Below are 22,399 nucleotides of genomic sequence, written 5' to 3'. Positions count from 1 at the left end.
GCTGGGCCGGGCTCCTGGCCGGGTACAGCCTTGGGGCGCCGGGCTGGGCCTTGGGGCAGGTGTTCGCTGCGAGCATCAAAACTCTCCCGTGGTGGGGCGGAATTTCTGCCGGTGTCTGTGAAACGACGGCCTGCAAAACCGAGGGGTTTAACCTTTACAGTGCCATGTGGTGGATGCTGTGGTATCCGCCCAGAGGTTGGGCTCCATGATCTCTGCGGCCTTTTCCAGCCTGATTCTGTGATTCTGTACACGAGCAGAGAGTACCGCGGACGGGATGGGTGTACAGGAACGTGGCAAAGCCAGAGAGCGTCTCCGACCACATGTACAGGATGGCGATGATGGCTTTGGTGACTGAAGACAAAAACCTTAACAAGGACAGGTGAGACTGCTTCTGCTTATCACGACCATATGTTAATGTTGTGGGAGAGCTGCAGACAAAATACTAAAGAAGCTGTCATCCCAAGTAAGAGCTTTTACATCACATTGAAGGAATTTGAAATCCTTTCCCCTCTTCTTTTCCCTCTATCCTTTGGACAGGGTCCTGTTTACCTGGTTGTTTGAAAGGAGCTTAAAACTTTATTGCTTAACTGTGAGTATTGAGGCAAGTCCTTAGTGCAGAGGCTCAAAGCTGGTCTCCTTTCAAGTGGTAAAATAAACAGGCTGGAGACCCTTGTTAAAAAACAATGCCAAGCAACAGACAGCCACATCAGAGCCATAGACCATGTCGATTTTGACAGACTGAAGGAGCACTCAGCAGCAGTAAGGAGCCACAGAAAGCCTCTAGGATAGCAGAGAATGCTCTAAGAGCTGATAGGAAGGCTTTTTTGACTATTCTGCTGCAGACTGGCATAGCTGCACAGCTGTGAGTGACAGATTATATACTGAATTTGGGTTTGCTGCAGATTACCTTCTACCTGTTGCAGGAATAATGTGAAGTGTATAATGTAGTTAATTACCACAGCATCTCCAAAAGCCAAGTATACAAAAGCTAAGTACTTTACTTTTGAATATTATGCTTTGGTACACAGTGTATTTGTACTTAAATCTACATTTACAAGCAGTAGGGACTAGAAATCAAAAATCAAAATCATGTCAAGGTGGAAAATACTTCCCTTAACAAAAAAGTGAAAAATGTTTTTTAAAGTTTAAGAAAGGCACCAACCCATCTTTAGAATATATGAAGGTGGATAAATTCTGCAGTCTTTTAGCCTTTTGGATAAGTTTTCAACTTAAAATGCTGAAAAACTAATTATTCTGTCCCTCCTTCTTGTCAGATGCATACGATTAGCTTTGGTTCATGATATGGCTGAATGCATTGTTGGAGATATTGCTCCTGCAGATAATATCCCAAAAGAGGAGAAACACAGGAGAGAAGAGGTATGAACATAGGGTGTTAAGTCACAGCTGCAGAGCATTTGTGTGTTTTTATGTTCTGGTGGTGGTGAAGGAACACCCCAAGCAATGTAACACTGTCATTGGCATTGGACAAGCCTGTTAAAACCAAGTAGAGTTTTCAGCTCATTGAGATTTTTGTACCTGTAACATGACCAAGTACAAAGTTATGGAAGAATCTTTGAAGTAATCTTCACCTTGGACCTTTTGATAATTTGGTCTTTGTTTCTACCTTTATACCTGACCTAGCTGCAGTTTTTGGTAAGCCTGAATGAGTCATGTTCAGCCTCCTTACCGAGAGGTGAGGAGCAGGGAGTAGGTGCACTGAGTAGGATGGATGACAGTCCATGTCAGTCAGATCTTGTGTGTGGTGCCAGATCATGAGGTTGACTGAGAATTCATTTAAATCTTCTGCACAGAACCTCAGATGCAGCTGTCTCTTTTGTTGTTGTTGTGATTCTTTGAGTGCAACATGCCTGGAGTAACTTCATTTTAGGCCTTGCACTTATCCAAACTTCTGGTTTGTTGTTTCTGGTTTGTGGCATTATTTGAAGAAAATGTAAACCATTTCTGTAGCCACAGCTAGAGGGCAATGTCATGCCTCAGAAACTCTTCAGAGCCTTTTTTCATTCAGTGTAAGAACACACAAGGAAGTATATTAAAAAAAGAAACACCAAAATTAGGTCAGTAAAGATAGTACTTCAAGAATGCCGAATGCACCTTAGATCTTTAATTTCCACTTTCTTAGCAAAGAGCTTAGTCCTAGAGCCCCCAGCCCCTAGTTTTAACCAGATAAGCATAACAGGGGCCCCCTTTTATGGGTGATGAATAATTACTGGAGTGTTTGTTACACTCTTCAAAGAGCTTCAAAACACTGAACAGAAGACACCTCTTTACTGGAAGCCTCTAAAGGTTGTTGTGTCACTGAGGATCAGCCTTCAACTTTGGTCTCATTTGAATTTAGGCAAGAAAAAAGAGACTTTGATGCCTAGGTATGTTTAAGAAGTTTTCTTAAGTATTTGCAGCTCCTCTTCCCATGTCAGTCAGTGAGGATTTTCTGTTGACTTTGTGAGAAGGACAGTAAAGCATTAAATATTTGGGATCTCTCTGAAATACTTTGTTGTAAAAATAGACCATGGGTAGCCACTTCAGGAGGCTTCCACTGCACAATTCTGCTTTTTTCTGTTTGCTTTACATCCAACATTGAGCTGGCTCCAGAGTTTGCTGCTTGTGCAGTAACTTTAACCAGTGAGTCTCACCAACAGTAAGGCAGCAGAAAATGAACCTGATTAATAAAAGCAGTTTTGGGTTTTTTTTGGAGGAGGGAGGGTGTTGTTTGGAGTAGGGGTTTTTGACAGGTAAGTAATTTTAGCCACCTAACCTTGAAATCTGGTGAGTTCAAGAGCTGGAAAGAGGTGAGAGGGAATGAGACCTGGATGCTTCAGTGGTGGCAAGCAATTTGGAACCATATTGTGACACTATATCCTGTATATGAAGTGGAGAAACAATCATGGCATGAAACCTTTGTCTTGCTTGTGATGTTGGTTGTTCTAGAAGCAGCCCTTCATGTCACTGGGCAAACAGTAGAGACGGCACAGAAATGAGACTGATCAGCTGGGGAACACAAAGAGCATGCAGAGCAGTTTCTGGAGTCACAAGTTCTGCTGGGAGCCTGCTCCAGTGCAGGCTTCCTACAGGGTCACAACCTCCTTTGAGTATCCCCCTGCTTTGAATCCTCCATGGGCCCCACGTGGATATCTGCTCCACCATGGACCTCCAGGGGCTGCAGGTGGATCTCTGCTCCTCTGTAGGGCTGCAGGGGAATCTGCTCTGGCATCTAAAGCACCTCTTCCTTCTCCTTCACTAACCCTGGTATCTTGCTCTCACTTCTCACTCCTCCCCCTGGGTAAAGTTGCACAGGGCTTTCCCCTCCCCTTAAATGTGTTATCCCAGAGGTGCTACCACCTTGGCCAGAGCTGTAGCCAAACATTGCCATGCCAAAACAATACAGTAATTTGCTGTGTAGTGGATGTTTCTGCTAGCTTGGTAACAACTAGATAATTATTCAGAAAATACAATGATAAAAATGTTGCTCAGAAAATATATAAATGGAAATGGCTTCTTTTTTTCAGACAGCTATGCAACAGCTGACCCACCTTCTATCAGAGGACCTCAGAAAAGAAATCTATGAACTCTGGGAAGTAAGTTTGCATTCTTTTAATCCTGTGTTAAAATTCAGGATGACCCATTCCCTTCTTTCCATGTACCTGTGAAATTGTGCTGTCTCTTATTTTGACCTCAAGAAAGTGAGATTTATTTGCTTAGAAGATAAATCCTAACAGTATGACTCGAGGTCAATTTTGGATCCTTTTCAAACAGAAAGCCTGGACTTCGATTAAATAACTATCTTCTGCCCCTAGCCTCTCAGAGTTCCAGATCAACCTGTCTAGGGCTTGGTTTGTACAGCTGAAGGAAAGGTTTGTCCTTTTCATCCAGCCCTCTGGATATAAATCTGATTTTTTATTACTTTATCACATTCGTTTGTATCTGGCCATGTGCAGCTTTTAGTACAGGGGAAAAAATAATGGTAGGTGATGGTGCTGTGGTTTATCTTCTGCTTTTTATGCAAGTAATTTCTGTACCTTTAATTTCTTTCTATTAAAGTCCGTTACAGCAAGACATTTAGTAGTAACTTAAAATGATTAAGTAAACTAATGTTTAAACTTAAATGTGACCAAAAAATGCACTTTTCTACAAACACTGGAGATTTCTGGTCTTGGGTTCTTTAAAAGTTTGTATTAGAAAGTATCTTTTGTGTTTGAAGGTGATTTAACCATTTTTATGCAAACCCATGCTGTTAATTGATAAGATCTTTTATACTTGCAAATGAGGGATGATTAGATTATTTCCACACAATTCAAGTTTATAATTACTGTGCTTTATCTCTTCCTGACATACGGTCACATGGGGGAAATTGAATCCACAACCTCTTGTCCAAGCATTCTATGTTTCTTGGACTATATCCTCTGAATCTCTATCTTACATTCATATTCTTTTCTACTTAGAGGGTATTTAAATTCCAAATATTGGCATCCAGTTTCTGCCTTTTGCTACAACACCCTGTCTGTGGTTTTGTTTTAGGTTTAGGGTTATTTTGGGGTTTTTTTCCCTGTTGTAGTTGGGTAGTTGATTGAACAGGCAGTGGGAATGGGCACTCAGAGCTATATTTTAAGGTAAAGGGGGTAAACCAACATCATCAGATATAGGAAATAATATGTATGTGTTTTTTTAGGGAGCACTGGTTCTTTCTCCCTTGAGAAACTGTTATAATTGAGCAAAATGAGGTTTTGATAGATAAGGTTAGTTCTGTGTAATTGGGTTTTTTTCTTTGCTGGTCTCAGTCTTCTCCAGTGACATTGTAAGAGCTGGTTCTCTATGGGGTCAGTTCTTCAGCATGTTAGCTTTTCATCATTCTCATTAACCATAATTTAATATGTGTACACTTTTGATAATTTGGTCTTTGTTTCTACATCCAGGATTATTTATTGGCACTGTGTCTGCTATTCATTCGCTTGAGTGCAACCCACCTGGCAGAGAGGGCACCCTAAAAATCTGCTATTCACATGTCATCCCTCTAGTGTTAAGTGGAACAACTAGTTGCTCTTTAAGAAGAAGAAGAAAAAAAGAGATAAAGAAAAGAAGCCTCTGATAACTTGATGTGCTGCTCTGCTCTCAGCTAGCCAGAGACATTTCCCTATGATTTTTTTTTTGTGAGTGAAGGTGGTCATGTACCAGAGCTCAACAGTACGAGATTTCTTGACACCCTTAACAAGTCCTTCCTGCTCTGCCCTGCCCTTGTCTCTGTCTGTCTTTGCTTTTAGCTTTACAAGGACTGCTGCTTTGGATGGTCTTGGTGGGTACTTGGCAAGTGTCGTGTAGAGGAGAGGCAGCAGAAAGATGCCTCAGATATATCTTCTCTTTATAACTTAATCCCAAATGTGTTTGGAAAAACAGTGAAGTAAATGAGTCAGCATGTTTCAGCTCTGTCCTGCTTTTTTATTCGCAAGTGCAAAAGCATGGGAATGATTTTTAAAAGATGACCTGTGGTGTTGGAGACACCAGTTAGTGTTTTTCTAAAGTACACTGTTATTTCAGAGCCTTAGCCACCTGTGGGGAGGAAACAGTAGGTGTTTGTTTCAGCACTGTGCACAGTTGCACATGTAATAGCTGATGTTTCTTGAGGACAATGTGAGCTGAGGTGTGAATAATATCGGGTGTATAGCACAGAGGTTGGCAGCAGATTGATACTCCCACCTGATTGTTGGAGGTGAAACTGACTTTTACAGGTGAACAGCCCTACTACTTCTTTTCTTGAAATTCTCCTTTGTAATGCTGCCAAGAGTTTGTTGTCTTTGAGGGATCCTCCCTCCTGCAAAAGAGATTATTAAAAAATAGAGTAGAAATAAATAGATTTAAGAAAATAAGTAGGACTTAATTTAAAAATGAGGCAAAGCTCAGGTTGAAAAGAGAAAAACAAGATAAAAACACTGAAATGAAATTTATTATTAAAATAATGATGAAGATGTAACTGAAAGTTTAAAGTACCATTGAAATTTATGTAGAATAGTAAACCAATCAATCGTGGCTATCAAAATCTGGATTTCTGACCTCAAAGGTAAAGTAAGAAGCCTAAGAACAGGCTTCTAATAGTATGCAAGACAAGGAAATGACTGTCACACTTACTGAGCATCAGTGTGCTGGAATTACAACACCAGAGCCTTTCCACTATGAATGACACTCACACCACAGTTGTTATCATAAGATGCAGAAAGGCATGCCAGGTTCTGTGGTCAGTAGGCAAATGTCTTCCTGCAGTCGTGCTGCTGTTCTCTGTGGAAGTGCTTTGATCCACAGGTTCTGTGGATCTGGGAGCTTAGATGGTCCCAGTGTGCACTTTGGTGTGATTAATGGTGGTGGGGATGATGAGTAGGGTCAGACCTGCCAATGGCATCAAGGTGACCTGCAAAGAAGAAAACCCCTTTCTATGGGCTTGGTTTTGGAAGTCAGGAGAGTCAGGAAGACCTTCTTATGAGACATCTCATACAATGCAGTAGATTTGGAAAAGAGAAAATGCAATGCCAAACCTGTCTACAGCCATCACTGGATGCAAATGACAGCAAAATTGTTCAAGTTGAGGAGAAATCTGAATCACTCATAAATATATACTGATGATGACTGTATAGAGGGGAAAGATAGCAGAGAGATTAAAGGACTTAAATTCTGAAGGGGAGGAAACCCCTTAACCACTCCCTATCTCCTAGGAGAGACATAAGGACATAAGCAGCTCAGACAGATTAGAGCAAAAAGATTAGGCAGGAATGACAGGAGAAATATAAAGAATAACTCCATATAGAAACAGGAAGTAGTGAGAAAAGTGCAAAATAGGTCTTAAAAATAGATGGTGACAGTGCATAGGCACACACTGTGGTAATTAATAGTCTTAGCCAGGCCTGAAATGATCTTTCTACATAAAATACAGTTAAATCAAACCTATTGTTTAACTTGTGTGTCATGCAGAGTTGCCTCCATATCATCCCTGATTCAGTCAAAACAATTGGTATATTTAGAGTTAGATTATGCAAAAGGCTGTATTTTACATCTCACTGCATTTAATACAAAATTGACACATATTTCAAGTGTTTTGCTGACCACTGTGTGTTTGTAAAAACAAAGAGGAAGACGTAATTGTGCTGAATATTTCTGGATTGGCTTGTACTAATGAAGAAAGTTCTAGATGTATAAAGAGATTTTAGTGTTCTGTTTCAGAGTAACAAAATTATTTTCTTATAACTGCAAATTTTTTCAGGAATATGAAAACCAGTCTACTGCAGAGGCCAAGTTTGTAAAGCAGTTGGATCAGTGTGAGATGATACTGCAAGCATTTGAGTATGAAGAGTTGGAAAAGACACCTGGCAGACTGCAGGATTTTTTTGATTCAACTGCTGGTATAACATTTGGGCTTTTTTCCTTCCTCTTTCATAAATGAAATATATAAATTTTCTTTTTTTTCCTGACAGACATTCAGAGCAAGTGAGAACTAGTTATTTTACTCTTTGCTCAAGTCCCCTAATATTTCTGGGGAAACTTGATTCATTGTGGACATACCTGACATTTATCTCTAAGTATTAAACCTGAATTTAATTTATGCCAAATTCCTTTTACATCACTTTTCACCTTAGAGAGAGGCTCAGCTTTCATTACACTTGCATGTGTGTAAGAATCTCCCTGAAACACCAGAGTCTTCATAAAGGAGTCTTCAGTGTTCACCCATGCTCTGACAGCAGCTTGTTTTACTCTGTCAGTGTTTCAGGAATCAGTGAAGTAGGATTTGTTATCCCCAAGTGAGCTGAGTGACCAGCCCAAGGTTCCTGTGAGAACCACCTTAGAGAAATTATTAAGTTCCAACTGTGTTACTTTTTATTCTATCCACCGCTTTTCATCTTTTGTGGAATATACTGGTAGTTTAAAGCAGAGATAGGTAAAATAATAATCTTTATCATTTTAGCAAGGTAGTTGAACACCAGAGGAGGACTGTAACTAACTCATCCTGTCCTGGGAAAAAAACTAGGGATAGACAAACTCTAGGGATAAGAGGACCAGCAGTCACCCAACAGAGTCCCTGACAAGTCCCATTTATACTTTGGTGATTCCCCAGGGAAATAATAATCTCTCTATAAGACTTCAACTAGCAAAGGAAAAAAAAAGGACAACATGAATAAAGCTGATAATGCTTTATTTTCTAACAGATGTCTTTGCTGTCCTACCAGAATTCAACAACTTCAGTTGAGCTGGTGTGTGAGTAGAGCCTGCAGCATATACCCTAAGTTCACCTGGAACTGGAGTGGTTTCCTGTAGCACGATACATAGTATAGATTATCTTGATCAGGGTGCATCCCTTTTTCAGCTCTTAAATGTCTTAATAGAGCACAAAATACAAGCTTTTTGTGAAGAAGGTGAAGAAGGGGTGTAGCTACACTTATTCCATAGCTGGATTGAATTGGGAGCATTCACTTTCTTAAAAGAATAATTTGACATTTATTCTGAGCCTAAAGTGACATCTCTGCTATCATTCCAATTCCAGCCTTTCACACGTGGCAAGATGAGAGCATTTTTCATTAACCTTCCCTTTCTTTTGTTTTGCAGGGAAGTTTGTTCACCCAGAAATACTCCATCTTGTATCTCTGATTTACACAGAGAGGAAGAAAAGAATAGCTGCCACATCTCATCCACATTCCTGAAGTGTTCCTAAATGCTGTAGCCATAATAAATACTTTGGTTTATATTCTGGTCATTATTTTTTCTCCTTTAACATCACTGATTCTGCTAGCAGATTTTTTTTTCCTGTGCATTCACTGCTGAGAATCCCAGGACCACTTAGAGGGGAGCAGGTAATGTAGTTGCCTTCCAGATCAGAGGTTGTGTCAGGGAACAAAGAATTAGTATATTTGGGGTTCTCCTTCTTTTTAATCAGTCTCTGATTATTGCAATCTCAGTTACAAATAGATTCTCCACTGGGGAAGTCCATGTACATTTAAAAATTAGTTGATTGCAATCTAATCTGTTAATTAATGCACTGTGGAGGGCAGGTGGTCTTGTTCTGTGAATTTCTAAATATGTATGGATTTAAGTACCTTCAAAAGGGGTTAATATCCACTCAGTGCTACTCAGAAAGGAGACCAATGAGCATGTGTCTATAGAAGCTCTTGACTGAGCTTAGAGATGAGATTTGTTTGGAGTGCATTAGCCTTAAGTGATGGTGCATAAAACTGGTAATCTCATGAATTATATTTTCTCAGTATCTTCTTTGTTTCATACAACTTTTCCCCTGTTCATGTGTTGTATCAGGGAATGGTGCCAGTATTTCCATAAGGTCTGTATTCCTCACTCCCCGTCACCCCAGACTGGCAGTTTTACAGACTACTTCACAATTAATTAATAATCACAGAATACCTGAGGTTGGGAGGGACCTTTGGAGTTTGTGCAATCTAATGCAGAAGCCTGTACATCCATGTAGAGCTGGCTCCCTTCTCCAGGCTGTGGCATGCTGGTAGCAGTTCTGCCATAAATGAGTTTCTGGCAGAAGTAGACACTAATGTAGAAGTACAGAGTGATTGTGAAGTGAAGCTGTAGTGGTGGTAAATGCCATAATGAGGCAAGTGTCTGCACACCCAACTGCTGAATTGTGTGCAGCTGGAGATGAGGACAATGCCATGATTACCAAGTAAGCAAAACGTGCACCTGTAAAAATTATGTGGAAGAGACTTGGAGTTCTCTGTCTTCCACCTCACATCAAATGAAGCAGCATAAAACTAAATTCAGATGTCAAATCCATTAAAGGTAGGTAATGTATCTAAACACGCATTGTCAAGCACCGTGACTCAGGAAATGCTTTATTTACACAAACCTCAGGGGTCTGAAGCTCCCCAAGTGTTCTGTGGCTGGTGCCTTTCATGGAGCTTTCACAGAGTGCTGTGGAGAGATGCTGGGAGCTTCTTGCCTCAATGGCTGGCACAGTGCTCAGAATCTGCAGAGTGTAGTGCTCTGGTTCAGAGGAGTTGCGAGGTGCTGGCTCTGCTCAGGAACCCCCTGGGGCAGCAGTCATGCCCTGTGGCAAGCCTGGAAGAACAGGTTGCACTTTGCTGAGCTGATTAGAGGTTCTTGGCAACAGATTGCCATACTGCAGAGGGGGATGGAGTGGGGCCCACCAAGCTTTTGTCAGCATTTTTGTTCCACCTACATGCACACAAATCCTAAGTGTCCATTAGTTTGCATTGAATTCTGAGTGTGAAAGCTACAGATGCGTGGAAGGGCAGAATTGAGAACATTCTTGAAAAACCAGCAAAGTGGCCTTGAAGAGATGTTTAGTAGAAACACACCCAGCACAAACACTACCCTAAGCATGAACAGTCCATTCATGCAGCATAGCAGGAGGCTTCCCCATTCTGCAGGGGACCAAGGGGACAGCATGGAACCCCATGCACAGTAATCAGAGTGGTTTGAGTTGGAAGGGACCTTAAAGATCATCAAGTTCCAACTCCCTTGCCAGTGGCAGGGACATCTTCCACTAGATTGCTCAGTAGTACTGGTAAACAGAATTAAAACATCACAAAGAGTAAAAGAGAAATTTATTTTTAATAAGAATATCAAGAACTTCATTTACACAAACTAAGTTGTCAATATCTTCCATTTTAAATAAATTCACATTTATGCACAAAACCACGTAAAATAAGCTAGAAAATTGTCACAAGAATACTAGAAAAACAATTAGATTTGCTTCCATGCTAAAAGTCACACTAAAGAGGCATGTGATATAAATGTCCAAAATTAGCCTACGTCCAGTAGAACATTACAAAAGGACTTTCAACTTTGTAAAAACTAACAAAAGCCACACAAGAAAAAAACAAAAATCACTTAAAGCCACATTTTCTCACAAAATTTTAAGCAGTCTGTAATGTCAAACTCACTAACACTGATTTGAAGCTTTGGCGTATGCTCAAAAAACGCATCCATTCTCAAAGTAGCCAGGCTCTTTTCCATCCTGTTTACTGATAACCTCGTGCCCACCTCAGTGTGTGGTGAGCTGAGCAACGCAACATGCAGACTGGCACGTGCTCACTACACAGCAAGATAGTGTCACAAATGTGCTGCTCTTTCCTTAGAAAACGTGAAAAGAATGCAATTCAGAAAACATGCTGAATCAAAGCTGAGACGTCTGGCTCTTGGTGATTGAGCAGGGATAATGCAGTTGGTGGAATTTACATCCTGCAGCGAAGCACAACAAAATTTGACACCAAAAGTGAAGTTCTTACTCATCCTGTGCATTGTCAGGTGACAGGGTCTACGCTAGCAACTCTGAAGGCATGTGCTCTCTAACCTATGGCACGTCTGAAGCCAAATGTTTGGTTTGTATTCTTTCACTTAAGGCTGTATCTTGACAGAGGCTCATAAACATATTTTCCCTTGGTTTTGAGGGGAAGATATGGAGGCAGAAATATTAGAGGTTCCCTCCACTCCACTTGATTTTCTAATTAAGTTCACTGCCAAGTCTTACCAAACCAAAGAGAGCAAGCAATGGTGCACATTTTGAAACTGAAACCTTTCCAGGCAAAATGACAATCTGAAATCAGCAGCTGTGATAGGTAGTTTCTGTATGAATAATAACCAGGTATCTCTTCCTGCTCTCCTTAACTCTGCTGCCTAAGGGATGTAGGGCAATGCCAGACTGTACCACTGAAGGAGAAACAGCTTTTTGTGACAGTAAGTGATTTTAATTCTGTTAGTAAATAGATGATGTACAGACACTCCTGAGCGAAGGGCACCTGGTATGGATGGTAGACAGCTGGTGTATGGGCTACTGCTGGCAGCTGAATGCTTTGCACAGCTCTAGGTCCATCTGTCTGATGTGGCACTGAGAGGGAAGCCAGAAACCAACAGATAGAAAAAAAAGTAAACCAAAATTAATAAGAAACAGAGACTAGGATATTGTTAGAGGGAAGTTACACGTAACTGAAAACTATTTAGTCACTTAACACAGAATTTAGTGCATTATAGCCAATGACTTGCATGTGGTTTTGATGACGTACAAAGTACCTGGTGACAAAATGGCCCATCTAAAATAGAAATAGGGAGAGGAAACATTTCTCCAACACAAGGCCAGGATGGCAATTTTCCAAACCTGACAAAACCTTGTTGCACAAGTTGTGTGCTAAGGGAGAGCTGAAAATCATTGTCTGGGCAAGTCTCTGAAGAGAGGCATGTGGGGCTCAGGAGGGCCTGCTGCTTAACACTGAAGCTCTTCTTCACTTTCAGGGAGCCGGGTGCCAGCAAGGGAGCTCTGAGCACTGGCATGGGCTGTAGAGCTGAGAACTTCTTCAAAGCTGCCTCCCGTGTGGCTTGTCCCACCAACCTTAGTCTGAAATAAGGCAAACAGAGAACAGCAAGATTCTCTGCTCACACTGAAACAAATCCCATTTCCAATCCACCCCATGGCCAAGGAGAGCAGGGAACTGTTCAGGCAGAGAATGCATTGGGATGGTTCCTTAGAACAACAGCTATAAAACCAGTCAAATAAAGCAACTTTACTCCACAATTTCTAAACTAGGCTGCCATCATAAAATTTGACAGTGGTATGTCTCATATGCTTAAAGGAGACAGTCCCTAAGTAGATCCCAGGTAGGATCCTAGACCCTAGCAGTAAACCCAATGTGGTTGTTTACCTGAGTAGCTCACACTGGTTTCACTGCTTTTTTTTCCAATTCTATGCAGGCTGGAAAAGAGACGGATACTAATATGAACTGGTTCATTTGCTGAGTGGCCCACATGCCAGCTATAGCAACACAGCTGCTCACAAAATTCATAAACCACACTGGGATTTTGGACAGCAGAAGGAATGTAGTAACCAAAGGACCTAAATCCCTTCAGGCACTTGTAGCTGCCTAGACACTGGAATATAAAACTGCCAGTGGCATTTTCATGAAAGAAGGCAGAGAAGAGTTACCAAAATACATTGATCAAACATATCCAATCTGCTTGCACATCTTCTTCCAGAATGCTTCAGGTCACTGAATTTGTAATAACTATTAAAAATAAAAATCAGTAAGACTAAATCTTTGAAAAAGAAGTTCTCTATCAAAGATAGAGCTGTATCTAAAGATTTGGAAACATTCAAGACTAAATGATGAAGAGACAAAGCTGTTGTGACTAGGTTGTCTTGGTAAGAGAACATTCTTTTGTGGCTTTGCTTGCAGATATGCCTGCTCCAAGTTGATTCAAGCCAGAAAATAGGGCAAAACCTTTTACTCCATCCTAGAATTGCAACAGAACTCAAAGACAAGCTGACGTTTTTCAACCTCTCAGCCACTGAATGCTTAGGAAGATTATTTTGATTAAATGAACCTTGTGGTCTAAGTTTCCAAAGGGTTAATCCTACGTAATCCTGTTTCTTTAGCTAGCACAGCAGCTTACCTAGCTTGAAAGTCCAATAAAACATTTAATTCATCAGAGTTCAGATTTTCAGAAAAGTTGAGAAGAATGAGGCGCCCTGGTCTTGTTTGATTTCCAGGGGGAAATGAGCTAGTATACTCTCCCAAGAAAGCTGCAACCCAAAGTCCAGACTCCGAGATAAAATAAAATCTAATTTGAAATTTGCTTTCGAAGTGTTATGAAACCTGGACATCAGTTTTGGCAAACTGCAGAACACTGTAGGATCACTGAGGATTTGTAGCTGATACAGGGGTTGGAAAGATTATAAGACTATTGCTGTTCTCTGGGGCCTCTCTGGGTAGTTCTCCACTTTTTGAGACCACAACAAAACCCTAGAATTGAAGGGTAACTCTGTGATTTCTCCCCCATCCCCTGGTCTTCCTAATCTTGCAAGCCTTGGAACAGAGGTAGGAAAAAGGAGGAGCAATGCTGAAACATTCCCATTTGTCTGCAGTCTACCCTGGTGACACCCTAGATTCATGACTCCAGCCTTCCTTCCCCATTTGCACGAGGAAAGGGAAATAAGGAAAGAAGGAAAGAAGGAAAGAAGGAAAGAAGGAAAGAAGGAAAGAAGGAAAGAAGGAAAGAAGGAAAGAAGGAAAGAAAGAAAGAAAGAAAGAAAGAAAGAAAGAAAGAAAGAAAGAAAGAAAGAAAGAAAGAAAGAAAGAAAGAAAGAGAAAGAAAGAAAAGAAAGAAAGAAAGAAAGAAAGAGAAAGAAAGAAAAGAAAGAAAGAAAGAAAGAAAGAGAAAGAAAGAAAAGAAAGAAAGAAAGAAAGAAAGAGAAAGAAAGAAAAGAAAGAAAGAAAGAAAGAAAGAAAGAAAAAATATTTTGAGAAAATGTCAGTGAGTTTGTCAATAAAGATAGACAATTAAGGTTTCATGAGATATGGAGGATTATTTCAGACTCAGAACTTACTGTATTGTCCTGCTTAATTACAGATTTCTTAAAGGATGATCTAAGAGCACTCTGAACACAACAGGCTGAGCTGGCATGACAAATACTCTCCTCTAGAACACCTTCGCTTAATCAACAAAATAAGATCAGGCTTCTCAAGCAGATCACTGTGAGCAGAAATGGTCTTCAGAGCTGTGCAGTTTGAATTACCTTTTTCTATTTCTGAATGACACATTGAGATGACTGGGAACAGACACTCCTTAACACCACCATTTTTGGCATTTCTGAGACCACTTGCTTACTTTGGCAGGCATCAGAAATAATTTCTTAGCAACAAAGCAAAGGAAAACAATTTCTTTGCATATTGCCTTCATTTTCCATTAGTGCTCAATGACATTCTTGATGGAACAACAAACTAAATCAGTCTCCTGTACAAATCATAAGGACAACTGAGCTGTCACACTTTAACACACACAGGCATGCAAACTCTGCCCCTAGCCTTTACCTTAAGGCTTGTGACAGTTGTTTCAACCTTCTCCTCAAACGATTTGAAAGTTGGAGAGTTTCTAGGAGAAAAAAAGTTGAAGGGAGGAAAAAGAGTCAGTTGCCAACATCATGGGATAATTCCACTATTTGATCAGTTCTTGCCAGGCAACACTGCCAGCACAGAATGAAGGTTGGCTGGCAGCACAAGGCTATGAACACTCACTTGTGCTCTGTCAGTCAAATCCAATTATGGTAATCGGATGAGTACTTTTTAGCTACAAATTTTCAAAAGTAGAACCTGCATAGTAATTGAAATCAAATTATCTCTGGCCTGCCTACTCTATGATACATTTGTCATGTTCTCAGAAGAACAACCAGACAATGCTGCCTGTAATGCTGCTTTTCTATGGCTTTATCCATTTGTATTGTTGCTGTAAAGAAATAAACATTCTTTTCAGCTGATGAGCAAGTTCATAACATACATTTTTAAAAAGATGCCAAGTTTAATGTCCTAAGGTTGGGAGGAAGGAGATTAGAACCACATGGGAAGTGGGTCCCAAATGTCTTTGAGAAATCCTGCCCCAGCCCCCCCCCCCCCCCCCCCCCCCCTTTCCCTGTGATTTTGTGACTGCTGTTTTCAAAGACAAAGACTTTACAGAGATTGTGTTCCTAAGGTGCCTCTCTGACTAAGCTAAGCTTTTCTCTTTGTTCACCCAACACAATGGAGACTTGGACAAGTCTACAGTGGGTGAAGATGACCTTCTTCTGGTTCTCTGCTCCTTGCTTGGCACCTGAGAGCTCATTTAAAGCATATGTTGTGTTTCATTATTAGTGAATATTCTGAAGCTCAGGCACTATTGTCCAGCTCAGTTCCTTGTTCTGCAAATACATTTATATCATATCCCCCATCAGGCTGAGTTAAAATGACCCCAATTTAAGGGAAGGGCAAACAGAAGCCAGTTGAAAAAATAATGCAAATTTAGTTTCTGTTATTTAGATGACAGATTTTTTCATAGGACAAGAAGGGTCAAAAGGAGAGAGAAACTGAGTTTTATAACTTATATTTGATGCATAGGTCACATTGGTGAATGCTGCCTTAAACTACCCACCTGCTGCAGAGTAAAAAGAAAGCTGGATACTAATTTTATTGAAAACAGTCAGAGCTTTACTTGAACAGACGTCAATATTTGGCTGCAGTCAAGTAAAGCATGATTATAGCCATTAAAATATGAAAGTACTCATGTCAAATCCCTCCATAGGAGCATGATCCAAAGCCTGTTGCAGTGGAAAGCATCTCTGACGTTAATGGGCTTTGGATGATGTTCTAGAGACAGCAAAACAACTGAATTTCAGATTCAGTAATAACCTGATAACAATCAGCTACCCAAATACATCTCAGAACTGCTTCATTTACTCAAAGGCTTGTAGAACAGATTAAGCAGTTAATACAATTAAAATGAAAAAAAAACTCCAAAACCACAGCTAGCCTGTCCTGCAGCCCTCATCTACATGAATACCATTAATTGACTGAAGTGAGACTTCTCATCCAACTAAAAACTGCAGGATCAGGATCAAAGTATGCAAATCCCCCCTCATTACTCTGTTGAACATCACCATAGCAAATAGAATGTGGGTAGCACATTACCTCATTGCAGGCATGCTTATGGAATGGCGAATAGAATAGCTGTGGGATGAAAGCAAAACATAAGAAAAAAAAAGCTGTAAAATACGATTTCCAATATGATCATAATGTATTTTTTTAACTTAGCTTTAAATGTACATACACATATAGTCAAGAGAGCTGGTATTCTTCCTCTTCTGATGGCAAGAGCTTGTCAAACTCTCAGCACTAAAGATCTTACTGCCACATTCTCATTTCAACTGACCAGAAGTGGGGCTCAAAAGAATGATGCAAAACAGCTCCTGGCAAAATCCATTTAAATGGTGCAGACCCTGGCTATCTACAGAGACACATGAGACAGTGACAGAGGATGAGCTCTGTGTCGGGCGGGAGGGATACACCCCAGGGTTGTGCACATCAGCAGAGCTGGTTCAGCTGACTCCCAATCTCAAAAGGTTCCTGCACAACTGCTTACCTAAACAAGAGGTTTCTTCAGCCAGAGAGGCAGCACTCTCACATATCTGCACCTCTCCAGGACATTTCACTTCCTCCTTCACTCCTCAACTTTACCAGAGGTACAGAGCTATTTTCCACAAATCTCATCCATCTCTTTGTGATACGCTTCCCTCCTCAGACTTCCCAGCAGCAGGAGTATTGGAAAGTTGTAAGCAGAGGATGGTGCCTCTGCATTACTCAAAGATCCCCAAATCATGCTGCACACCTTTAGACCTCCAGATGCCACCCACGCTGACTGCTTGACTTACATGAGCCAAATTCTCCCATTTGAGACACCAACTCTGTTTTCACAGCCTCACCAGTTCCCTGCTGCTGGGAAGCATCATGCCTGGTCGAAAATAAGAATCTTTATTTGAAGCTTAAGAACTTTCTATAAGCACATTTAGATCTGAGCACTTTAGGTAAAGTGTGTGATGCAAGAGTGTATCTTTTTCCAAAAATCCCTGCATTGCTGCTTTCAGTGTTGACTGACAGCTGCAGCCTAGTTTGACTGAGAACAGGGAGAGCCTTACTGTAAGCATCACCAACACCTGGCTGCAAGCAAAGCATGATTATAGCATTAAAAAATGAAAGCTCTCGTACAAACAGCACACGTTTGTTATAAAATACACAAAATCAGAGCAGCACTGAGTCTATATACAGATTCTTTTTTCCAGATTAAAGATTCAGAAATGGGAGTAGGGAAGAGAAGGAAGAGCTATTTGGCAAGCAGGTGGAATAGTGAGATATAATACAAACTGTTTGCTGTTGTATATATTTTAAGGCTTCTGCTAAGATCAGATAGACAAGAACTGACAGCAGACAATGCTAATGTTTCATGTTCAATTTTTCACATAATTTTTAAGATTTATGAAAGATTAGCCCAAACATTTCACAAGTGCAGCAAATCTTTAACAGTTCTCATTAAATTAAGCAAGCATCCTTGCCATTTTAGTTTTGCAACTCACAACAAATAGGCAAAACCAGTTTGGAAGTATTTCAGCACAGACTGCTCCTCTTTTAATAGCAAAACATTCCAAATATAAAGGTTTAAACCAGAAGATTAAATTCACAAAGATAAGAGATGGTACATGACAGACAACCAAAATATTAAATGCTTATTTTTTGAGTTCATATTTTAATTTCTCTAAAGAGGTAAGAATGCAAGTTATACAAACAGTGCAAAATCTTCTTTTAGTACAAGCCTAAAATATTAGGCTTTTTTAAAAGGCATGCATGACTGTGATAGTGATCATTGCAGAGAACAGGGATCCTTCATGACAGAGGAATCTGTCATTTATTACATTTTAGTTTCATGTCAGAGTGAGTTTAGAAGGTCAATCTATGATGTACTTTGTAGTTTACTCATGAATTAGAGTTCTTGTTAGGATAACTTAGCTGAATGGAAAAAATGCTCTTGAGCTTTTCAGTGCACTGAAGATACTACAAGGCCAGAGGGAGTGGCAAGGCCTTCAGGGCTGTTCAGCCTCTCTTCAGGATGAACTGACATAAAGCCAGACTGCTTATAGAATCTTTAAGAACACATAAAATTGTTTTCTAACAATTTTTTAATCATATATTCAAGTGCTTTATGGAATTAATAAACTCAAACTCTAATTATAAAGAACTCCTTTATCAGCTTCAGAACTTGGAAACTTCCCCAAGACTTTTAAAGAATCATGATCAAGATACTTTTGCTCTATTGAAGATGAGGTAACTAAATACTTCATATAATCTTTACAAAACTCAGCTGAATAGAACTTTTTACTGTTTGTTGCTCATGTTAAACCTCTGACAGAAAATATGGTTAAGAGAATGGGATTATAGATAAGTAGGTTTTCTCAAGACCAATATCTTTTGAATGTGTCCATTATTTGATTTTAAGACTAATCTACTCAAGGCAAACACTTAGTCCAATCCTTTTCTGGTTACACTTACCACGCTGTAAAAATGAGGCATAACAGTTTAAGTAGCATATAATGATGCTGAAAGGAAAGAGGTTACTGCATTACAGCCCATAAAACAAATCTTGTCAAATCCAGAGGCAGTATTCAAGAAGAGTAATGTGTCTTACCTAATTGAATGCGATCTGGGGTGGATGCACAAGGAAAGAAAAACAAGAGTTAAAAGTATTAGGAAAAGGTAACAAAAATAGACATACACATCTGTAGCCTGTCAAACTGCCCAAGGAGAAAAATAAAATAATTTACATTCAAATCTTGATGCTGGAATTCACAGTAGAATGTGGATCAGTTCAGATCCTTCCAAAGCAAAAATTTTCACACAGTCCTTCACTATGCAGTCACCTATTCTGTACGCATTGAAAAACAGAAGTTTTATCTTTAAAAACTAAATTTTGTGTTCTCTTCATTAGAACAGATTTAAACAATGCTAACTGTTTTCTCTTCTCATAGCCTCCCTTAATATCATTAAAGAGAAAGTATAGGTGAATTGGAATTGTACAGGTACATAAGAGCAAATTATGTTTCTCCCCCTCTGAATCCCTTAATCATCTCTCAGTTAAAAAAGGCTATGGCAAAAATAAGGAGTTTTTAATTCTTAAAACAATATTTTCTAAAATACTTGTTCTTTGTTGAAAATAATACTTGAAACACTTTGACACTGTGTTCCACCTCACAGGAAACTTAATTAAGGTGGAAATGGGAGAGACACACTGACATACAATATTCAAAGGATGTCATTAATGTTCCAAAGTTGAGAAATGATGAGGCAGACAAGCCTCTCCTTCATCTGTGTTACTGATGTAGTCTTTAATTACAGACCACTTCAAGGGAACACCTGCCTCATGCAGTGAGCCAGAGAGGTGGTGCACACTTAATGAACATCTCTTCAAATACTTATTTTTCACATCCTTTCTCAATGTGTAGTGTGATGCATTATTTACTGCACAACTTTCATACTTTGCTCCAAAGAAAAGCATTGATTTCTTCAGGTTTATTTACAAGGTTATACACATCATCATTTATACTGGTGCTTCTCAAACATTCAAGGGTTTGTCTCCACAACACATTTCTGCTCAGACCCATTTAAATAATACTGTTGCCCTCCTTTTACTACCTGCTGGCTCCCAGTAACAGCCAAGCCCTTCTCCATGCCAGTACAGATACTTGCACAGACATATGATAAGGAAATCTCTCTTACTGCAGACCTCTAAAAACCAGCACAAATTAAGGGGCAAATGTGCATGGAAGTGAGAGAAAACAACTTCCTCATCCATCAGCAAAAGAAATGCTTACGAAATAATTTTCTGAAGCAAGGTAGTATTGCTATTTCCTTTCTAGGGGTACCAAAAGACAGAAAGGTTTACAAGTGGTAGCTGCAGGCATGACAGCTACAGCATTTGAAAGAATTCAGATCTGACAGCAGTTTTAAGTGCCCAGAACATCACTACGTCACAGAAATCCTAAAAGGCTGTGCAAAAATTCTGTCACCACAAACAACAACAAAACCCTAAAAAGGCACAACAATAAAGGCACAGGAAAAATCAACTCCTGAAGTGGTAAAGCAGATTAATCATACTTGAACCATCACCAAAAGATTTTGGCCCCACCTGCTTCTAAAAACTTTAAATGACAGAAATTTCATAGCCTTCAGAAATAACCTCTGCTCAGCTGCACTTGTGAACCACAAGGCTAGACTTACTAGCCCTTCTCTGCAGAACTCCCTGGTCAGTGCTCCCCATCTCTGCTTTTGAACTTTTTCCCCATTTGGCAATAAAGCACGTTACACTTTCCTACACTGAATTTTATTTTATCATTTGAAATAATGTGGATTTCTAATCCTGGTGCCTGAAGTACTTGCATACCCTGCCACTCCAGTCATATGGGAATTCTAAGTGATGCCATCCTGGTGCTTTCATCTAACCCAGCAATGAAAATGCTGATGAGTAACAGACTCAGGACAGAGGCCTGCAAAATCCTACATTATGGTCTTTGGATACAGTTTTTTCTTTATTCTTTGGATACAATTTTCAATTCCCTATGCTCTCCTCCTGCTAAAGCAATAACACCTAAGCTGTATTTCTCTACTTCTGCAAGAAAAATACAGACAGGCTTATCAAAGTCAAGCTCTATCACATCTCCTACCTTCCATCTATCCTCTATGACAGGTGCTGTCAGTTCAAGGTAATTGTTCTTGACAAACCCTTTTATGTTTTTGCTATCATGCTATCTTCTAGATGCTTAGAAAATAACAGGTTAATGCATTCCTCCAGTATCTGCTTTGTAGTTCCCAGAATCCCCCTTGCACCTCCAGAGAGGAATTAACTTTGCCTTCCTTCACCCCCCTGGTGCCTCCTATTCTCCAAGAGGCACATTCAACTGCCACAGTCATGCCCCCAGGCCATCCCTCCCTGCAGCCTTTTGTGTCTTTCCACCTGTGCCTTCCAACTCCTGGCAGGAATGAGGCATTCCAACTCCTGGCAGGAATGAGGCATTATATTACCTTCATTCATCTTGAGAGCTGGCTCATCCCAGGCACTGAATTTGAAAGGGGTCTGTGTGATCATGTAATTAAAGAAAACGTACCAGACAGCTGAATGAAGGAGCCATACAAAATGTAACTGCTGACATCCTAATTTGCATGCATGCCTTTGTTAGCTTAATCTTTAAATACCTTTACTTCAGTAGCAGCAATGTATGTGGTAGTGTGCATAGTAGTGTAGCGCACATAGTTTATTTTTTCTTTCTTTCCTCTTTTTTTTTTTTTTTAAGCAACCCAAAACCCAGAAAATCTCTCACTTGGGATCACAACTTGTTTCTAAAAAGGTCATCAGCAGGGATGAGACATAGATTCATACAGACAACTGCAAAGTAGTCCAGCAGTATAGCATGAAAATATTCAAACTTTAGCAGAAAGCGAAGGAGAAAAGGATAAAGACCCTCAACTCTATCAGATCTGAGCTCTTCTTAGCAAGAGCCATGTTAAAATGTCAGTGCAATCTCTAATACCGAGAGATCTGAGCCTCTGATCAATGCCCTGTGAGTGACCTGGGACTACCCCCTTCGTCTGAACTTTCCACACCAGATAAATTTTAAAAGAGACAATGTGAGCTGCAGATGGAGGAGCAAAAAAAAATCTTGATGGCATATAATTAATCACAAGGCCTATTAATGAAAAATCTATTACCTTAGCTATGTGGCTAGTGTCTGGCTTGTATCCTAAAGCAGAAGTATCTGTACACTGGTTTTATATGCATTTCTTGTATTTCTAGAAACACAGTATTAAATAAGATGCATTATGACTGTAAAGATCCCTTACAAGCTTATTAATGCAAAATTTAGAAAATGTAAAACGCTAGTGATTATTCATGCACAAAATGAATTAGAGAGTAGCGACATTGGGAAGATGGGGTGGGGATGAAAGAGAAGCACAGCAGCTGCGGGAAAAGCACTTGGTCCCTAAAGGGTGGCATCTGTTCTTTCAGACACACAGAATTTTGTCATTTT

General features: G+C 40.0%; 2 protein-coding genes across 2 annotated transcripts in view; one reads left to right on the top strand and one right to left on the bottom strand.

The window, feature by feature from the left end:
* The window catches only part of HDDC2 (HD domain containing 2), a 9,188-nt gene extending 454 nt beyond the window's left edge, over positions 1-8,734 (top strand). Inside the window, 6 exon segments of the mRNA XM_005418463.2 lie at positions 28-59; positions 229-379; positions 1,275-1,377; positions 3,525-3,593; positions 7,259-7,397; positions 8,596-8,734. Coding sequence (XP_005418520.1) covers positions 28-59; positions 229-379; positions 1,275-1,377; positions 3,525-3,593; positions 7,259-7,397; positions 8,596-8,690 — 589 coding nt within the window. The 3' untranslated portion in view covers positions 8,691-8,734.
* Positions 8,735-10,559: 1,825 nt separating this feature from the next.
* The window catches only part of TPD52L1 (TPD52 like 1), a 31,124-nt gene continuing 19,284 nt past the window's right edge, over positions 10,560-22,399 (bottom strand). Inside the window, exons 4-7 of the mRNA XM_031066699.1 lie at positions 19,006-19,020; positions 16,461-16,499; positions 14,835-14,895; positions 10,560-12,364 (exon numbers count right to left, since the gene is read on the bottom strand). Coding sequence (XP_030922559.1) covers positions 12,233-12,364; positions 14,835-14,895; positions 16,461-16,499; positions 19,006-19,020 — 247 coding nt within the window. The 3' untranslated portion in view covers positions 10,560-12,232. The remainder of the gene's footprint in view (positions 12,365-14,834; positions 14,896-16,460; positions 16,500-19,005; positions 19,021-22,399) is intronic.

This window comes from Geospiza fortis, unplaced genomic scaffold (genome assembly GCF_000277835.1).
Source record: "Geospiza fortis unplaced genomic scaffold, GeoFor_1.0 scaffold98, whole genome shotgun sequence".
NCBI lineage: Eukaryota > Metazoa > Chordata > Aves > Passeriformes > Thraupidae > Geospiza > Geospiza fortis.
Note: the sequence above shows the minus strand (reverse complement) of the source record. Positions and strands in the feature narration are given on the sequence as shown.